Raw genomic sequence first — 17,046 nt, 5'->3', positions numbered from 1 at the left:
GGTAGAGCAGACCCAGGTGGGTGCCCACCCAGCTCCACCTCTACCCTGCTTCCCCAGGCTAGCCACCCCTTCCAGCTGTGCTGTGCCCACTCAGCCTTCTCCCAGGGCCACCCAAAGCATGAGGCATCCACCTTTCTTCCCTTTTTGGGCTGCATGTGGCAGCTGGGCCGCCAATTCCTGCTGCCCCTGCAGTCTGGGGAGGGCTGCTGCCGGCGCTGTTTGACCATGCTTATGCCTCACCCTTGGCACCATCCTCTGCAGTGAACAGGTGAGCTCAGAGGGCACTGAGGTGGGGCGGGCCAGACACAAGGATGGGGCAGATACCAGGCCTGCTGCGTCAACACCTTACTTTCTTAAAGGCCTTCGTTCTCTTCCAGTGTTTCCCAGAAAAACTGTGTTCTTTCCTCTCTTGCCTCCAAACCTACTTCCCTATAGCTTCTGAAAACCCAGAGATAAACGGGTCCAAGACAACCAGTTCTTTGGGCCTGCCCAGTTGGTCCATAGCCTCCACCTTGCAAATAAGGACTGAGCTGGGGGTGGTGGTGCATACCTGTAATCCTAGCATTCGGGAGGCTGAGGCAGGAGGATCGTTGGGAGGCTGAGGACAGCCTGGACTATGCAGTGAGACCTTGTCTCAAAAAAAAAAAAAGGACTGCACTGTACTAAATTACAGTTAGGTTTTGTTGTGCTATTATAGAGGGGTGACTACAGATAAAATAATGAGTTGTGTACTTTACAAAGTTGTATGAAGCCAAGTGTGGTAGCATACATCTGTAGTCTAAGTTATTCAGGAGACTGACGCAAGAAGATCACAAGTTCAAGGCCAGCCTAGGGAACTTATCAGTACCCTGTCTCATAATAAAAAATAAAAAGGGCAGGGGATATGCTCAGTGGTTTGCACCCTAGGTTCAACCCCCAGAATGAGGGGAGGGCTTAAAGAATTTTGAAAATATCACATCACTCCATTAATATATATATAATTTTTGTTTCTAGTTATCAGTTTAAAGAAAACTTTATCTTTTTGAGATAGGGTCTTACTATGCAGTTCAGGCTGGCCTTGACCTCACTTTGTAGCCCAGGCTGGCCTCAAACTAGCAATGATCTTCCTGGTCAGCCTCCCAAGTGCTGGGATTACAGGTGTGTGCCACCATGCTCAGCTATTTAAAAATAACTTTTTTTTTTTTTGGTTTTTCTCCGGTACCGGGAACCGAACTCACAACCTTGCGCTTGCCAGGCAGACGCTTTGCCACTGAGCTAAATCCCCAGCCCAACTTTTTTTTTTTGAGATAGGGTCTTGCTATGTAGCCCAGGCTGACCTTGAACTCACAGTGATCTTGCCTGAACCTCCTGGGATTACAGATAGGTATGTGCCGCCAAGCCCAGCTAAAAATAACTTTTTAAAAAGTCTGAAGTGGATTGGTTCCCACAAGAATAAATGATTTCTAGCCTACCACTTTACAAGGTCAAGTCTAGTGAAGCAAAGAACACAGGTTGAAAGTGGAGTTGAGTTATATGGACTCTAATGCCAGCTCTACCACTCACCTGCTGGGTGATCACACACAAACCTCACTGGCAGCGAAGAGAAGGTAACAGGAGCTGTAACCCACATGGGGGCTGAGGACTAGCCACGCTGAAGCACGCAGCATTCAGCACGGTGCCGGCACGCACTAGGCACCCAAAGTGGGAGTTGTTAGCATTTGGTTGGCTTGTCACGTGTGCTCCCCATTAGCCTCATGTGCCCCGTGTCTCATCAGGGGAGGGATGGGGGCCCATTCCCCTCCATCATGGAGATCATACCGAAACTGTGCTGCTGCCTCACCCTCTCCACACCCCATCTTGTCAAACTCCGTTCATGTGTCTGTCAAGTTAAAAACTTGTACTTTTTCTTCCCTCTCCCCTTTTTTAGCTTTTCTCCTAAAAACTTCTGAGCTTGGCCCTCTTCTGTCAGAGCTCCCTTCACTGCCTTCATCTACACTCATCTCTTTCCATCTGGACTAATCACCAGCTTCCCTACTGCTTTTCCCAGTTTTTTGTTGTTGTTGCTGAGGCAGGGTCTTGCGACGTAGGCCACGCTGGCCTCTAACTCACGGTGATCCTCCTGCCTCAGCCTCCCAAGTGCTGAGATTACAGGTGTGTGCCACCATGCCTGGCTTTTTATGTTTTTAAAGACCACATCTGTCTCCACTATCAGTATCCACCTGTGCCTTCCCCAGCCCCTTGCTTTGGCTCATGATGTCCCTTAAGCCAGTGGGAGCAACCTTATGGACACACAGGGCCCTCACACCAGCTGTCACTGTAGTAAGATGCCTGCCTGAGATGATCAACTTGAGAGTGTTTTGGCTTGTAGTTTTGGAGGCATCAATCCATGGTCAGTTGGCCTTCTTGTTTTGGGGCCTATGGCAAGGCATCAGGAGGATGGGGCAGAACAAAGCTGCTCAACTCACCACCAGGATTCAAAGACCAAAAGAGGAAGAGGCTAAGTCCCACTGTCCCCTTTAAGAACATGCCCCCCCAAAAAACAACATGTCCCCAGGGACCCAGAGACCTCCCACCAGGCCCCATTTCTTAAGTTTCCACCACCTGCCAACAGCACCAAGCTGGGACCAAGCCTGTGGGGGACATCCCTGATCCAAACCACAGCACATGTCTTTTACACAGTCTTACTTTCTCATTGCTGGGACAAAATATCTGGCCCATGAGTTAAAAGGTTTTTGTTTTTGTTTTTGTTTTGGTTTTTTGAGACAGGGTCTCACTATGCAGTTCAGGCTGGCCTTGAGCTCACTTTGTAGCCCAGGCTGGTCTCAAACTTGCAACGATCTTGACTCAGCCAGAGTGTTGGGATTACAGGTGTGTGCCACCATGCCCAGCAAGAAAAAAAGTTTTATTTAGCTCACAGTTATAGAGGTTTCCGTCTACAATCAGCTGGCCCCAAGGCAGGGCGGCATGGTAGAGAAAAGGGACTCCACGACATGGCAGCAGCCTTCCTCCTTTTCTCCCTTTTTATGGCATCCAGGCTACAAGCTTCATTGGCTAGTGTCATCCAACCCAAGGTGGGCCTTCCTTCTTCAATACGTCCATCACCTACACCCATCAGTGGACTAACCCAGTATCATACACCCAGGATCCTGTCACCTTCCAAAAGCCACACCTATGAGACTTTGAGGGGACATCTAGATATAAACCTTAATAGAGACCCAGCTCAAATAGCTTTTCTCCTGCCTTTGCCTCACAAGTGCTGAGATTGCAGGTGTGCGCCACCACACCCAACTTCAAATAGCTTTTTTTTTTTTTGGGTTTTTGGGTTTTTGAGTTTTTCTCCGGTACCGGGAACCGAACTCACGACCTTGCGCTTGCCAGGCAGGTGCTTTGCCGCTGAGCTAAATCCCCAGCCCCAGCTTTTTGTTTTTTGAGACAAGGTCTCACTATGTAGCTCAGACTGGCCTTGAATTTGCAGTCATCTTTTTGCTTCAACCTCCCAAGTGCGGGATTATAGGTGTGCACCATTATGCCCAATGCAGAACTCCTTAAAGAGTAGGATTTAGTCTTTTTCCTGTTTTGTTTTACAGCCCAGTACAATACCTTACTGGCAACAGTATTTTTTAAGAAAAAGAAGGTTATCACTGCCCAAGAATGGCTATTACCCTACTAAGCCGGGCTGACCTCACTGGATCCCAGGGGGCACAGCTGGAAACTCCCTCCACCTCTACAGATGTCTCTTAACAACTCACTGTGGTCAGGGCTCAACCAGCCAAAAGAGCAATGAAAACTCCAAAACCTGCTCTGCCTCCTCAATCCCATGGCCAACTGGCCTCCTGTAGTCCCAGAGCCTGTGGCTGTGGAGAGGTGAGTGCCACTTGCACCCCTGGGGAAGTATCCCCTTTGCTCAGCTTCCTTACCTGTTTTCCTCCTTCTCAGGCCTGTTTCTGTGCTGGACCTGCCCACCTGAGCCTTCAAAAGCAGCATGGGAGAAGGTGGCAAATAGTGACAGAAAGTGAAAAGACAGAAGGCTCTCAAGCTGCAGCTGAACCCCCACCATAAGCCCTAGGTCTTTGAACAGTGTGGCTGAGGACCTCCTGAAACCTCAGGTTCTGCAAGACCTTGGACCTTGGATAAGGGTGCCTGCAACCTGAGCTAGCCCAGAATACTGAAATTCTAGCCTGGAAGTGTCTGAAGTATAGGGATCAGGGCTACAAAACAAATGTATTCTCAACTGGTATCAGCCTATTGGGCTGTCAAAAGAGAAAAAGATCAGAGAGACCCCATGAACTGTCTGCCCAGAAGCCATTTATTACCAAACTAATTTATTTCTAAGAATGTGAAACGTTCCATGAGCAGTCTCTCTGGCCTAGACAGAGATCTGGCTTCTTAAGCCTCAAACTCAAATTCGAAGTACTGTGGGTCGAAGTAGTGGATGCGGACATAACCATCTTCTCCACCGCTGCTGTAACTGGAAAAAGATGGCCAGGGGTCAATCAGATGCCTGCTATGGGAAAGGCAAGCCCGTGAGGCCCAGCTTGGGGAAGGGGCAGAGATAACACGCAGGCTGAGCTCCCTCCCAGCACTGGGGCCCTACCTCTTGCCATCAGGGTGGAAGGCAACACTGTTAATAGGTCCAAAATGGCCCTTGACTCTTCCAAACTCTTCTTCAAAGGCCAAATGGAAGAACCTAGAGGAGACAGAGTGAAGAGATAAATAAATTCATTCTCCTCCTTCCAAAATGTATCAGAGGTGGGGCTGGGAATTTAGCTCAGTGGCACAGTGCCTGCCTGGCAAGCACAAGGTCGTGAGTTCGATTCCTGGTACCAGAAAAAACAAAAACAAAATGTATCAGAGGTAACACTTCTCAAAATGCAAATAAGTAAGAGGAAATCAGAATGAGAAATGAACATGAACAAAGTAAGATGAAGTGTCTGCCTGAACATATAGTTAATACTAAGTGCTTACTACGTGCTGGGTAGTACTCTGAGAGCTTAGCAAGTATTAACTCATTCATTTGATCTGCACAATCTTTTTTTTTTGTTTTTTTTTTTTTTTTTTGTTTTTGGTTTTTCTCTGGTACCGGGAACCGAACTCACGACCTTACGCTTGCTAGGCAGGCGCTTTTGCTGTTGAGCTAAATCCCCAGCCCCTTGATCTGCACAATCTTATGATATAGGTATATTATCACTGTTCCATTACACAGCTGAGAAGACTGGGCAGAGAAATGTGACATGCACAGAGCCTCACGGTTCATATTAACTGCTCTGTTACACGCTTATCACGCTGCCTGTACTTCCTAGGCGCCACTAGGGCTTGTCCTCCATGTGACTGTAGTGTGGATGAACTCGTTCTCTTTACCTGGCCTCAAACTTGCCGATCCTGGTGGAGGTTGTGGTTACATCCATGGCTTCCTGACCACCACCCAGCACCACCTGAAGGGAAGAAAAAGTCCAGATGAGCCCAGAGGGTGCCCAGGCCTATTTGCTGCTTCTTCTCTGCCCTGTTAAGTTTTATTTTTTTTTTTTTTGGTACCGGGAATCGAACTCATGACCTCAGGCTTGCCAGGCAAGCGCTTATGCTGCTGAGCTACATCCTCAGCCCCTGCCCTGTGAGTTCTTGACATCTCTCACAACGTAACAGGAGGAGAGCAAAACAGGGTGAACAGACACTTCAGCCACCTCCTGCTTAGTTCCCTGGGGCTCCCAATCACTCAGCCTTGTCACTGCCCCAAGAATCTCCTCTCAGCACAACACTATCCCTACTCCCCCCCACTTTGGTAGCCTAATTGTTAGAGAAACACGATCCTAAGGTTCTGAGAGCTTAACAGGAAGCCTGGCTGGGGTTTCTTTACATGGTCATAGTTGGGAGAAAGGGCGGCTGAGTTGACGGGACGTTCTGTCCGGAAAGTCTTCTGATGTTCCAGGGACGTGGAGTCAAAGAGCTGGAAAAAGCAAACAGGAGAAATCTGTAAAAGGCCTTCTTGGGACAAGTCAGGCAGCTTGAGTGTGTGCAGGACGGGGAGTGAAGCCCTGCCAGCCCTCTTGCCGGGCTTACCTTGGCTGTGTTGTCCTTGGATGCTGTGACAAACATGGTCATGTCCCTGGATAACTGGATGTCATTGATCTGCCGGGAGTGCTCCTTAACGTTCACCAATACCTCTCCAGACTGAGGAGTAAAGGGGAGTGAGACTCTGACCAGTGCCAACCTCCACTGTTCCCCAGAAACCTGGGACAACCAGGCCTTTCCTTACCCCTTCAACCTAATCCATCACCTCTAAAGGTCTTTTTTTCTTTTCTTTTTTGAGATAGGGTCTCACTAAGTTCTCCAGACTGGTGTTAAACTCTTAGATACTAGTGACTCTCCTGCTTCGGCCTCCCAAGTAACTATATTATAGGGACACCACTAGTGGTGTCATCAGACTTTCCGGACAGAACATCAGAAGACTTTCCAGCCCTAAATATCTCGACTCTGTCTACCTAGCTCTCTACATTCCCATGCCCTATTGGCTAGTTCAGGTCCATTCTCCCAAGCCGTAGCCCGCAGAAAATATGATTGACAACCCTTCAAAAATTCCATATTCTTGGGTGTGTTGGGGCATGCCTGTAAACCCAGCATTCTAGGAAGCTGAGGCAGGAGGATCACAAGTTTAAGCCTAGCATGGACAACTTCTTAAGATCTTGCCTTAAAAAAGAGAGCTGAGGGTGTAGTTTAGTGCAAAGGCCCTGTGTTTAATCCTTAGTAGTGAAAGAAAAAAAAAAAAAATCCTACTAGCTACAGGAAAATCAACTCCTTTCCTCCTGATGTGTACCGACCTTTACAATCTAGTCCTTGTCCACCTTCCCCACAGGATGTGGGCCCAAAAACATTCTGAGAATTCTTGAAGAATTCACGTACTTCCTTAACTCTGAATCTTTGTTGTTGCTACTCCTTTTGCTTGTGGAATATTCTATTCTTTCTGCTTGAAGCTCCATTAAAGTACTTGCTAGCCCCTGTGATACAGTGCACCTCCCGTACTTGGTTGAGGCCACAGTGGTGGCACAATTCACAATCTGATTCATGTGCTGTCTGCACATCTGTGTCCCCCTGGATCATATGTGATCCTCTGTTCTGAGACAGGGTCTGCTATGTAGTTCAGGCTGGCCTTGAACTCACAGGGATCCTCCTGACTGAGGTCTCCCAAGTGCTGGGATCACAGGCATGTGCCACCATAGGAGCCGAGCACAGGGGCTGGCTCTCTGCTGGCAGAAAAAGGATTTGTGCTCATTAGTAACATGTCCTGAGTATTTTGTGCCAAGTTTCCCAAACATCTGATGTCATCTGATCCTTGAGATATTTTATAGATAAACAGGCTCAAGGAAGGAATGTAATTGGCCAACATCACATAGCTGCAACACAAAGCCAAGAAAGTGGTGAAAGCCTGTTCCTAGCCACCAAGGTATCCGGCTTTTTGTAAGGAGTCATTCTGGTGGACTCTGGCCCTGCTTACCTTGGCGCTATACTGGTTGAGCTCTCCACTCTCGTGGCCTGCAATGATGCACTCTCCCAGGGGTCCCCACACAGCACTGGTGATCTTGGAGTCATTGCAAGGGATCTTCATGTAGGGCTCATTGCTGTCTGTGTGGGGCAGCAGATGTCAGACCCTGGTCTCCAGGGCTGTACCCTCCACCTCCACCCCAGTTCTGGCCCCCGCCCTCACCAATCTGGCTCGGGTCCCGCAGGTCAAAGAAGCTCACAAAGCACTGGTAGCCCATCTGCTTGTCCGTGGAGAACATGATGATGTTGCCCCCAAAGTCAAAACCGCAGGTCCGGACAGCCGAGTTGGTTTTGAGGAGGGCCAGCTGCTTCCCTGGAGATAGGCAGAGTCTGGGATATCCCTGGTTCACTATCCCCTCAGGGAGGGCTCCACACCTGCCAATCATCACATCTCGGTTTCTCCCGCTCCCGTGACTCCAGCCCACCACTCTCCTCCTCACTGCTATGCTTTGGCTCAAGTCTTTCCACTCCTTCCCCACAGCCCCTCCTCAGACACCCTGCTAACGTGGCACTGTTCTGAGTGGACTGTAGCCCATCTGTCCCCCTCAGACTTTGCTCCTCTGTAGCCAGGAGCTGGTCTGACTTCTCTGCATGACCCCAGTGCCAACACAGAACTAGAAGCCCAATAAATATTTACTGAACAGATTAGCTTCATAGGCTTTTTGTCTTCAGCACCAGCTCTTCCACTGCTCCTGGACCTTGCTAAACTAAACAGACCACCACTCTTCCCTGCTCAGGAACCTCAATGCTATGCTACACAACAAACCCAAGCTGCTGTTGGGCATTCAAGGCCTGTTCTTGCCTAGCCTGACTCTTCCACCTTATCTTCTCTACTAGCTAACTATCTACCCTAAGAAGAAGAATACAATATTCTCCATATTTTTATTCCAGCATGTGCCAAAGTGGGAATATTGTTCTGTTTCTTTAAGCTCTAGCTAATGACACTTGCCTTGGGAAATCATCCTGGGCTGCTTCCACCCCTTCCCAGGCAAGCAGTTGCCCAGTTCTGGCCTTCCATGGGACTCCATGCTTATTATCCTACTGTAACGCTTCTTAACTCATTGACTTTCCTTATTGTCTCAGATTCTCTGGAGCGGGCACCATCTCTGGATTTATCTCCAACTTCCCAGAACCTGTTTGCTTAGACAGGTATACTGTAGGCAGTCAAGTTTTTGCTAAAAAATGACCTAGGCTTACCTGTTTCACAGTCCCACAGACGACAGCTGTTGTCAGCTGAGCCAGTGAGGACATGCTTGGTGTCCCCTGGAGAGGGTATTAAGGAATATGACAAAGTTCACCTGAACCCTTATGCTCTTGGGAGGCCAACCAGATCATCTCCCAATCCAGCCCCAAAGACCTTCCTTCCTCTCCCTGGTCTCAGAGCATTTTACACTCCTCATCCAGAACTGGAACTTGTCCTGAATGTTCCCCCAGTCAGTAAAGAAACTGAGAGTACAAGGTGGTATTATTTTCCAGACCCACAATAGCATCCCAAACTCCCAACCTCCAACTCCACATCTCCATAGCTGGCAGACGCTACAGCATAGACTCAGCAAAAACAAGGATACAGTCAGCGTCTACACACCACACAGCTCCAGTATGGCCCATGTATGTGCCCAGCCTCTCACCATTCACAGAGTACCATACATTAACAATCTACAGAGTCAAATGACAGGACAGTTTACATCCCAGGAAGAACAGTGACCTCCTAGTTTGTCCTAGGAACCCTCTGCAATCTCTAGCCAAGCTAATCCTGCTCTTTCCTGCTCATGAAGTGGGCAGGAGAGCTGATGAAAAGATCAGCTACTGGATTCTCCTCCCTTCTTCAAGGTAAGTAGCAGGGGAATCAGGCTTGCAAAGGCATCCTTACTCATCAGCCTAACCCTTCCCTCACTCAATCTATCAGAAGAATAAAAGGTCAAGTTATTCTCCAGCCCAGAAAATTAGTGGCATTTTTGTCCTACCCAAGTGAGACCAACTGGTAGTAGGGAAGCCTGGGTTCCTGCACCTGCTGTCGCTAGCTCACTGAATGATCTCAGCTAACCCTAACCCTAACCTCTCCCCTCTGAACTTCAGCTTTACCATCTGTATGGGTTGTTCTCTTTTTTTGTCATTTTGAGACAGGGTCTCGCTATGCAGTTCAGGCCGGCCTTGAGCTCACTGTGTAGCCCAGGCTGGCCTCGAACTCACAACAATCCACCTGCCTCAGCCTCCCCAGTGCTGGGATTACAGGTGTGTACCACCACAGCCAGCTTGTTTTGTTTTTTTGAGATGTATTCAGGCTGGCCTTGAGCTAACTATGTAGCCCTGGGTGGCTCTGAACTCTCGACAATTCTGCTTCAGCTTCCCAGACACTGGCATTACAGGTGTGCACCACCACATCCAGCAGCTTCCTCATTTTTAAAATGGACAGCACACCTGGGATGTAGCTCAGAGGTAGGGCACTTGCCTGGCATGTGTGAGGCCTGAGGTTCAATCCCTAGCACTGTCATAACAACAAAAATGGCCAAGACAGTAAGCCCTTCTTCAAGGGGGAGCTGTGAGGCACCAACAAAATTATATCTAAGGAATCTAAAAAGAAGTGACTTTAGGCATCCCTTGCAGCAGACACTGTGCTAAGCTCCTTACAAAAATCATCTCATCTTATTAAGGGAGGTATTATATTACCCTCCTGGGTGGGTACTTTAAGTACCCATGGCTCTATAAGCTAGGAACTAAGAAGGTTAAATGGCATGCTCCAAGTCACATGACTAGCGGACGCAGGAGTCTGGAATCGAATCAAGTCTGATTTCAAGTCCTCACTGTTAGACACGAGTTAACAGGTACCAGACGCAGGCGCCACCCTGCGCTTCCGACAGGATGGCAGGCTGCCCTGAGACCAGGCAGCCCCTCATGAAGTCCTCTGTGGCTTTTCCCTGTCTTTCTGATGCTGGGGATTGAACCCAGGGCCTCAAGCTCGCTAAGCGCAAGCTCCACCTCTGGGCCACACCTCCAGCCTGTCCCCTGGGTCCTAACGGCACAGTCTGGGGCCCCATGGGTCAGCTCTGCCGTGCGAGCGGCCTGTTCTCCTACCGCGGCAGAACGGTTCAGTTCTCAGGAACCGGCCTTCGTCACCCGAAAAGGCCGACCTGGCGCCTAGCCCGCTTCCACAGCCGTCTCCTTTGGCTTCTCCCCGGCTATTCCTTCCTACCAAACATCGACGTACTTCCCTCCTTTCCTGGATAGAGTGCGCTCGCGGATTGCTTTTCCCAACTTTTCAAGCTGAGGCGTCCTTAGCGTCCCGGCAGCGGGCAAACCCGGCCTGAACCACCCCGCGTCCCGGGGAACGCAGCGCCCTCCCCGCGCCGCCGGCGGCCGTCCCGCCGGCCCTCGCGCCCACGCTCACAGGGTCTTTGGCCACGGTGAAGAGGAGGTCTCCCTCGCGGTTATACTTAATCTGCGTGATGGACCGCTCATGGCCCTGCAGCAGTATCGGCTTCTGTGGGGACAGGACGGAGTGTCAGTGTCCGGAACTGGGCCCCCGCCGCGTCCCGGGACCCCTACCGGAATACCCGCGACTCTGGAACTCACCATCGCGGCGCTGACGCGAGAAGAGCGGCAACGTGAGTGGAACCGGAAAAGGCTTGCAGGCCACTTCCGGGTCATAGGTCCCGCCCCCTCGTTTCCGGAAGTGGAAGAGCGCGGTGTTGCCATGGCGGCCTCTCTGGGTGGGTAGCCGGCCCCGCCCCACCCCGAGTTCATTTCCTACTGCCCCTCCTCGCCCCAAAACCGGGGCTCTTGGATTCATCTCCCCAACCGCCCTGGGCCTGCCCACCCCACCGAGGGCGGCCGCGGCGTCAATCGGAGAGCGGGCGGCTAGTTGGGGCTAGAGGAGGGCGAGGCTGGGTGGGTGGGAGGCCGTTTGCGGGTGGGGGTCCGGATGACTGGAATCTCCATCTCTGCATTCAGGGCAAGTGCTGGCCCTGGTGCTGGTAGCCGCCTTGTGGGGTGGCACGCAGCCGCTGCTGAAGCGGGCCTCGGCCGGCCTGCAGGAGGTGCAGGAGCGGAACTGGGCGCGACAGTTGCTGCAGGAGATGAAGACCCTTTTCTTGAATACTGAGGTGGGTCTGTGAACGGCGTCCCTCAGAGGAGTAGCCGCTAAGCAGTTATTCTCTGGAGTCAAATAGGTTTGGCTCAGAACTTACTAAAAGCTCTTGGCGCAATGAGATATTAATCCTCTGGATACCTTGGTTTCATCATCTGTAAATGGCAATTATAGTGATAACTCTTAAAAGGCATTTATGAAGAGTCAGGCATGGTGGCATTGCGCCTGAACCAGCACTCGGGAGGCTGAGGCAGGAGGGTCCGTTAGAGTTTGAGGCCACCCTGGCTGATGGTGAGCTCAAGGCCAGCCTGAACTACATAGCGAAACTGTGTCTCCAAGAAGAAGAAGAAGGCAGTTATAAGAATGAAGTGTAGGGAGGCACATAAAGCACTTACCGTTGGGCCTGGATCACTGGTTCGTCATAGTCTCCATTTTGGCTGCTCTGAATACTTTAGTATTGCGATTCCTCCAGTTATATAAGGTAACTACTGTACTCAGGGCCTTTGCAGAGGAAGACAACTGCCTTTCAGGCACCAGTTGAGGCTGTGAGAAAGGCCAGGCATGGATGCAGCTACTCTCAAGTTTAAAGGCAAGGAAAGAGGGACAGATAAGTGCTGTGTGAGTTCAGCAGAGCAAGCTGGAGTTGGGGGATTTAGGGTGGGCTTCTAGGAGAGGTGACATTGGCATTCAAGGCTTTATAGAATGGGAAGGATGGGAACTAGCTGAGTTGAGGGAGAGGGTGTTTCAAGCAAAGGTGTGGTCTTCAGTCTTTCTCTTTGCCCTGGAAGGATCCTCCTCAGAGGGCTTAATGTTCCCTGGGCACTTATAACTGTTGCTCCCTCCAAAGAAGGCATATGCCTGAAGCTCAGAGAAGGCAGCGGGCTCAGTCAAGCAATCACATTGACCTGGATTTCTCCCGTTTCCAGTACCTGATGCCCTTTCTGCTCAACCAGTGTGGCTCCCTTCTCTACTACCTCACCTTGGCATCCACAGGTGGGTCTCTTGCTTTAAGCTGCTCTCATTTTGGAGAGGAAGCCTGAAACACCTTGTTTCTATCAGTAGGAAAGAAAGGCCAGGCGTGGTGGCGCATGCCTGTAGTCCCAGCACTTGGGAGGCCGAGGCAGGAGGATCATGTGAGTTCAAGACCAGCATGGGTTACAAAGTGAGCTCAAGGCCAGCCTGAACTGCATAGCGAGACCCTGTCTCAAAAAGACTGAAAGAGCACCTGTGCCCCTGTTTCTGGTTCCCTCTTTGTGCTTTGTTTTGTTTTCCATGCTGAGGATTAAGCCTAGGTTCTTGTCCACACTACAGAGCACTCTCCCACTGATCACAGCCTTGGCTCCTTCTCTGTACCTTATTTTCTGAGTCACAAGGGCGTGCTGGGCGGGTTATGAGTCTGATGCCAGGCTGGCCTGGAGCCTGGCAGTCTTGTGCAGCAGCAGAGACTCATTTCACTGCACAGAGTGTTGGCTTTGATACTTTAGCTTACACTGTGTGCTACCTGCCTGACCTAGAGCAGTCCTATTCTTTGAACCTTGGTTTATACAGTCAGTTTTGTAGCATTGTAAAGATTAAATTCAATATATGAGAAGCATCTAGTGGGATTCCTGGTCCAGGGTAGGAATTCAATAAATTTCCTTTCTCCCCACATTTTTTTCTCCCCGTGTTTATTGACTGTCCTCAGCTGCATCAGGTACTGTGCTAGTGTTACACATTTCAATTCCCATCCTGACCCTGGGAAGCACAGATGATTATCTTTATTTAGGAGATGAAGTTACAGGTCCAGAGGCCTATAACCCCAGCGCTCTGGAGGCTGAAGCAGAAGGATTGCAAGTTGGAGCCCAGCCTGGGCAACATGCAATTTAGTAAGATCCTGACTCAAAGAATAAAAAGGGTTGGGATGTAGCTCAGTGTGAAGATCCTGCGTTCAGTCCCCAGTAACACACACACACACAACACACACACACACACACACACACACAGAGGAAATAAACTTTGAAAACTTTACCTCTCTTTAGTCAGTGCAAAAGGATTTTTTTAGTTTATGCCCTTGAGCTGGTCATGGTGGTACACACCTGTAATCCAGCTGAGACAGGAGGGTCCCTGCCAGTTTGAGGCCACCCTGGACAACATAGTGAGACCCTGCCTCAAAATAAAATGAAATGAAATACCAAAGCAAGTTTATGTGCTGAAACTTTACTATGAAAGTTCCCCTACTGATTTTGCCTTCCCTGGAATCAAGACCTTCAGGAGACTTGATGGAAGTTTGGGCTCCAAATAGCTCTGAGGAACACCTCAGAAGCCACTGGAAGGAAAGGGGACAAGATGGCTTCCAGACCTGCCACCTTAGTTTCAGCTAGAGTCTGTCTGCTTTCATAGTATTTATATTTGGGGCTTCTCATAAGACTATAAAGAATTTGAAGCTGGGTGTGGTGACATATGCCTGTAATCCCAGCTATTCAGCAGGCCAAGGCAGGAGAATCCAGAGTTTGAGGCCAGCCTAGAGACTTAGTGAGATCCTCCTTAAATAAAAAAAGAAAGGGCTGAAGGTGCAGCTCAGTGCCTGGCATGTAAGAGGCTCTGGGATCAACCCTCAGTATGATAAGAAAAGAAGTTTGAAGCTGGGCATGGTGACACATGCCTGTGATCCCAGCTCATGGGAGTCTGAGGCAGGAGGATGGCCGTGACTTTGAGGCCAATCTGGGCTACAGAGTAAGACCCTGTCTCAGAAAACCAAAAAATGCATGGTGGCACATGCCTGTAATTCCAGCATTCCGAGGCTGAGGGAGGAGGATCACTAGGAGTTCGAGGCCAGCCTAGGCTCCTTAGTGAGACCTGGTCTCAAAAAAAAAAGGGCCAGGGATATAGCTCACTGGCACAGTGCCTGCCTGGCAAGCCTGAGGTCCTAAGTTCAATTTGCAGTACCCCCCCAAAAAAGTTTGAAAGTCTCTGGCCTAATGAATTCACTGTAGCTAGTTATTTACCAAGTTTTGAGAAAATTGCAGTGTTTGGATCCTGTCGTCATCTACTCTGTCTCTATCCTGTAATATCCCTCTTCTCTAATAAAACAGTATTTATTTTATTAAGTATCTTCTTCACCCAAAGACTATGTATATACATAGGTCCTGGGTTCATTCAGTACCCAATACTGCAAGAAAAAATAATATACGTTCTCATAATTCACCTCACAACAGCCCTACAAAGGAGGCGGTAGGTTGCTATCACTGTTTTATGTGGGACAGAACAGGCTCAGTGGGTTTGAATGATTTAACCACAATTACACAGGGAGAGCAATGCTCTGCTCTTCCAAATCGCCATGCTTCTTGCTCCCTCATCTGCTGTTGCAAAGCAGTCCTTAGCAGCCATGACATTCCGCATGAGGTATGAAGTCAGGAAAACTGCTCTGAGTAGGTAGGAGTGTTGTGTCATTGTTTTGGATGGGTAACGGCAGCCGTGCTGGAGCATCACAGGAAATAAAGAACAGGACCACTTCCTCCTCCTCTACCCTAGCAGGTGAGGCTTGAGAGCATGTCAGTCTGCCTGTAGTTATGCGTCTCATTACAAATAGCAGCTAGGCATGGTGGCGCACACCTGTAATCCCAGCACTCAGGAGGCTGAGGCAAGAGGATCATTGCAAGTTCGAGGCCAACCTGGGGTACAAAGTGAGCTCAAGGCCAGCCTAAACTGCATAGTGAGACTCGTCTCAAACCTGCCCCCCCAAAACCCAAAATCCAAGTAGCTTTTTTTTTTTTTTCTTGCAGTACTGGGTATTGAATGAACCCAGGACCTTTGCACTCAGCTACACCCTTAGCCTAATATTAAATTTTTTATTTGAGACAAGGTCTAGCTAAATTTCCTTGACTGGGCTCAAACTTCTGATCCTCCTGCCTCAGCCCCCCAGAGTTCTGAGATTACAGGCATGTGCCACCATACCTGGTACCTGGCTGGTTTTCGTTTTTTTTTTTTTTTGATATAGGGTCTTACTATGTAATTCAGACTGGCCTTGAACTCACTTTGTAGTCCAGGGTAGCCTCGAATTCACAGCAGTCCTGTCTCAGCCTCCGGAGTCCTAGGATTACAGTTGTGCACCACTACGTCCACTATGTCCACTGCATACCCGGCTCTGACAAAGAATACAATTCTGTTCTTTTTTTTTTTTAATTCATCCGCCCCACCCCCATACTGTGTTGTTATTCCCGTTGGCCCATTTCTTTTAGTTTGCTTATTGAAAATCAGCTCTTTGGAGCTTCAGAACTAAGGAAGAGATCTCTGCTAGAATCCTGTGGAAGCACTGAACTTGAGTTAGGAGACATGGGGTTCAGTCCTGAGCTTTGCTGTCACATCTGGAAAATGGGGTCATGACACTTTCTGAAGAGATGAAATGATGGGATGAAGTGAAAATATTTTGTGCCTAGAAAGGCATTTTTTGCATCTGAGAGTTCTTCTCATTCTGACCACCAGATCTGACTCTGGCTGTGCCCATCTGCAACTCTCTGGCCATTGTCTTCACATTGATTGTTGGGAAGCTCCTTGGAGAAGATGTTGGTGGAAAACGTAAGTCAAGCTACTGTGAATGCAGGAAGCAGCTGCTTGGGTCTCAACTTGCCTGAGTTAATTCTTTCCCAGAATCCTTCACCTCCCATGGGTGGAAGTCTGGGGACAGAGGCTGGGGGTGAGAATCAGGGCCAGGCCCCATCCAATCCTTCCTGTGGCCCTGTACCAGCTCCTCCTGCCCACTGGCATGGCTGGGCTCAAAGCCCCTTGGTATCTGCCCACCCGTTCTCCCAGGAGCAGCTGCTGGCATGGTGCTCACCGTGACAGGAATTACACTGTGCATCACGAGCTCAGTGAGCAAAACCCAGGGGCCACCATCAACCTTTTGAATGGACCGATCCCACCCCCGCCCCTGCTGTCTCCAGGAAGCCCTGGCCATGAGGCGCGGACAGTGAGCACGTGGACCAGCTCTTGCTCTGAGCCCCAGCCTCCTCTTCTCATCTGGAGATAACGGCTACCTCATGGATCACAGCAAGAGAGGAGCAGAGACGGGGTTTTGTGACCTTCACTCCGTGTTCAGTTGCTGGGCATTAGCCCGGGAGACTTTACACTAGCTCTCAGCAGCGGCTGCTAACCTGGCCTGCTCCACACTCTCACTGTGGCAGGTTCCATGGAGTGCAGAGCCCACCTGCGTGGAAAGGGCCAGCTGCCGTCTCTGTGTCAGAAGTGAGACCCAGAGACCTCCAGGGCCCGGTCAGAGTACCTTGACTGACAGAGGGCGAGACAGTGCATCAGAATGGCAGGTAGGAGAAATGAGCGGCCTGTCCCCCTTGAGGTAGGTGAAGATGCTCAACTGTCAACCCCTCTCAGACTGTGAGCCCAGTACCAGGTCCTGAAGCGGCACCAGTGCAACCTCTGGCCGGTAGCAGCCTTCAATAAATCTGCACTAAACAGAC

The 17,046-nt window shown here is 49.8% G+C and overlaps 2 protein-coding genes across 3 annotated transcripts; one reads left to right on the top strand and one right to left on the bottom strand.

The window, feature by feature from the left end:
* Window positions 1-4,264: 4,264 nt before the first annotated feature.
* On the bottom strand, window positions 4,265-11,205 carry Eif3i (eukaryotic translation initiation factor 3, subunit I). Its single transcript, XM_005395055.2, has 11 exons — window positions 11,083-11,205; window positions 10,898-10,990; window positions 9,081-9,168; window positions 8,710-8,775; window positions 7,676-7,825; window positions 7,466-7,593; window positions 6,034-6,144; window positions 5,831-5,920; window positions 5,338-5,411; window positions 4,574-4,666; window positions 4,265-4,447 (listed from the first exon to the last, which is right to left on the bottom strand). The coding sequence occupies exons 1-11, from the start codon at window positions 11,203-11,205 to the stop codon at window positions 4,366-4,368; spliced, it is 1,098 nt and encodes a 365-aa protein (XP_005395112.2). The 3' UTR covers window positions 4,265-4,365.
* Tmem234 (transmembrane protein 234) lies at window positions 11,141-17,045 on the top strand. 2 transcript variants are annotated; one of them, XM_013519559.1, is made up of 5 exons: window positions 11,141-11,219; window positions 11,461-11,612; window positions 12,523-12,589; window positions 16,058-16,150; window positions 16,516-17,045. In XM_013519559.1, the coding sequence occupies exons 1-5, from the start codon at window positions 11,204-11,206 to the stop codon at window positions 16,599-16,601; spliced, it is 414 nt and encodes a 137-aa protein (XP_013375013.1). In that variant the 5' UTR covers window positions 11,141-11,203; the 3' UTR covers window positions 16,602-17,045. The 2 variants fall into 2 exon arrangements, with proteins under 2 accessions (XP_013375013.1, XP_013375012.1); XM_013519558.1 differs by having other exon boundaries at window positions 16,385-16,609.
* Window position 17,046: the final 1 nt, after the last annotated feature.

This window comes from Chinchilla lanigera, unplaced genomic scaffold (assembly GCF_000276665.1).
Source record: "Chinchilla lanigera isolate Chin_1 unplaced genomic scaffold, ChiLan1.0 scaffold00051, whole genome shotgun sequence".
NCBI lineage: Eukaryota > Metazoa > Chordata > Mammalia > Rodentia > Chinchillidae > Chinchilla > Chinchilla lanigera.
Note: the sequence above shows the minus strand (reverse complement) of the source record. Positions and strands in the feature narration are given on the sequence as shown.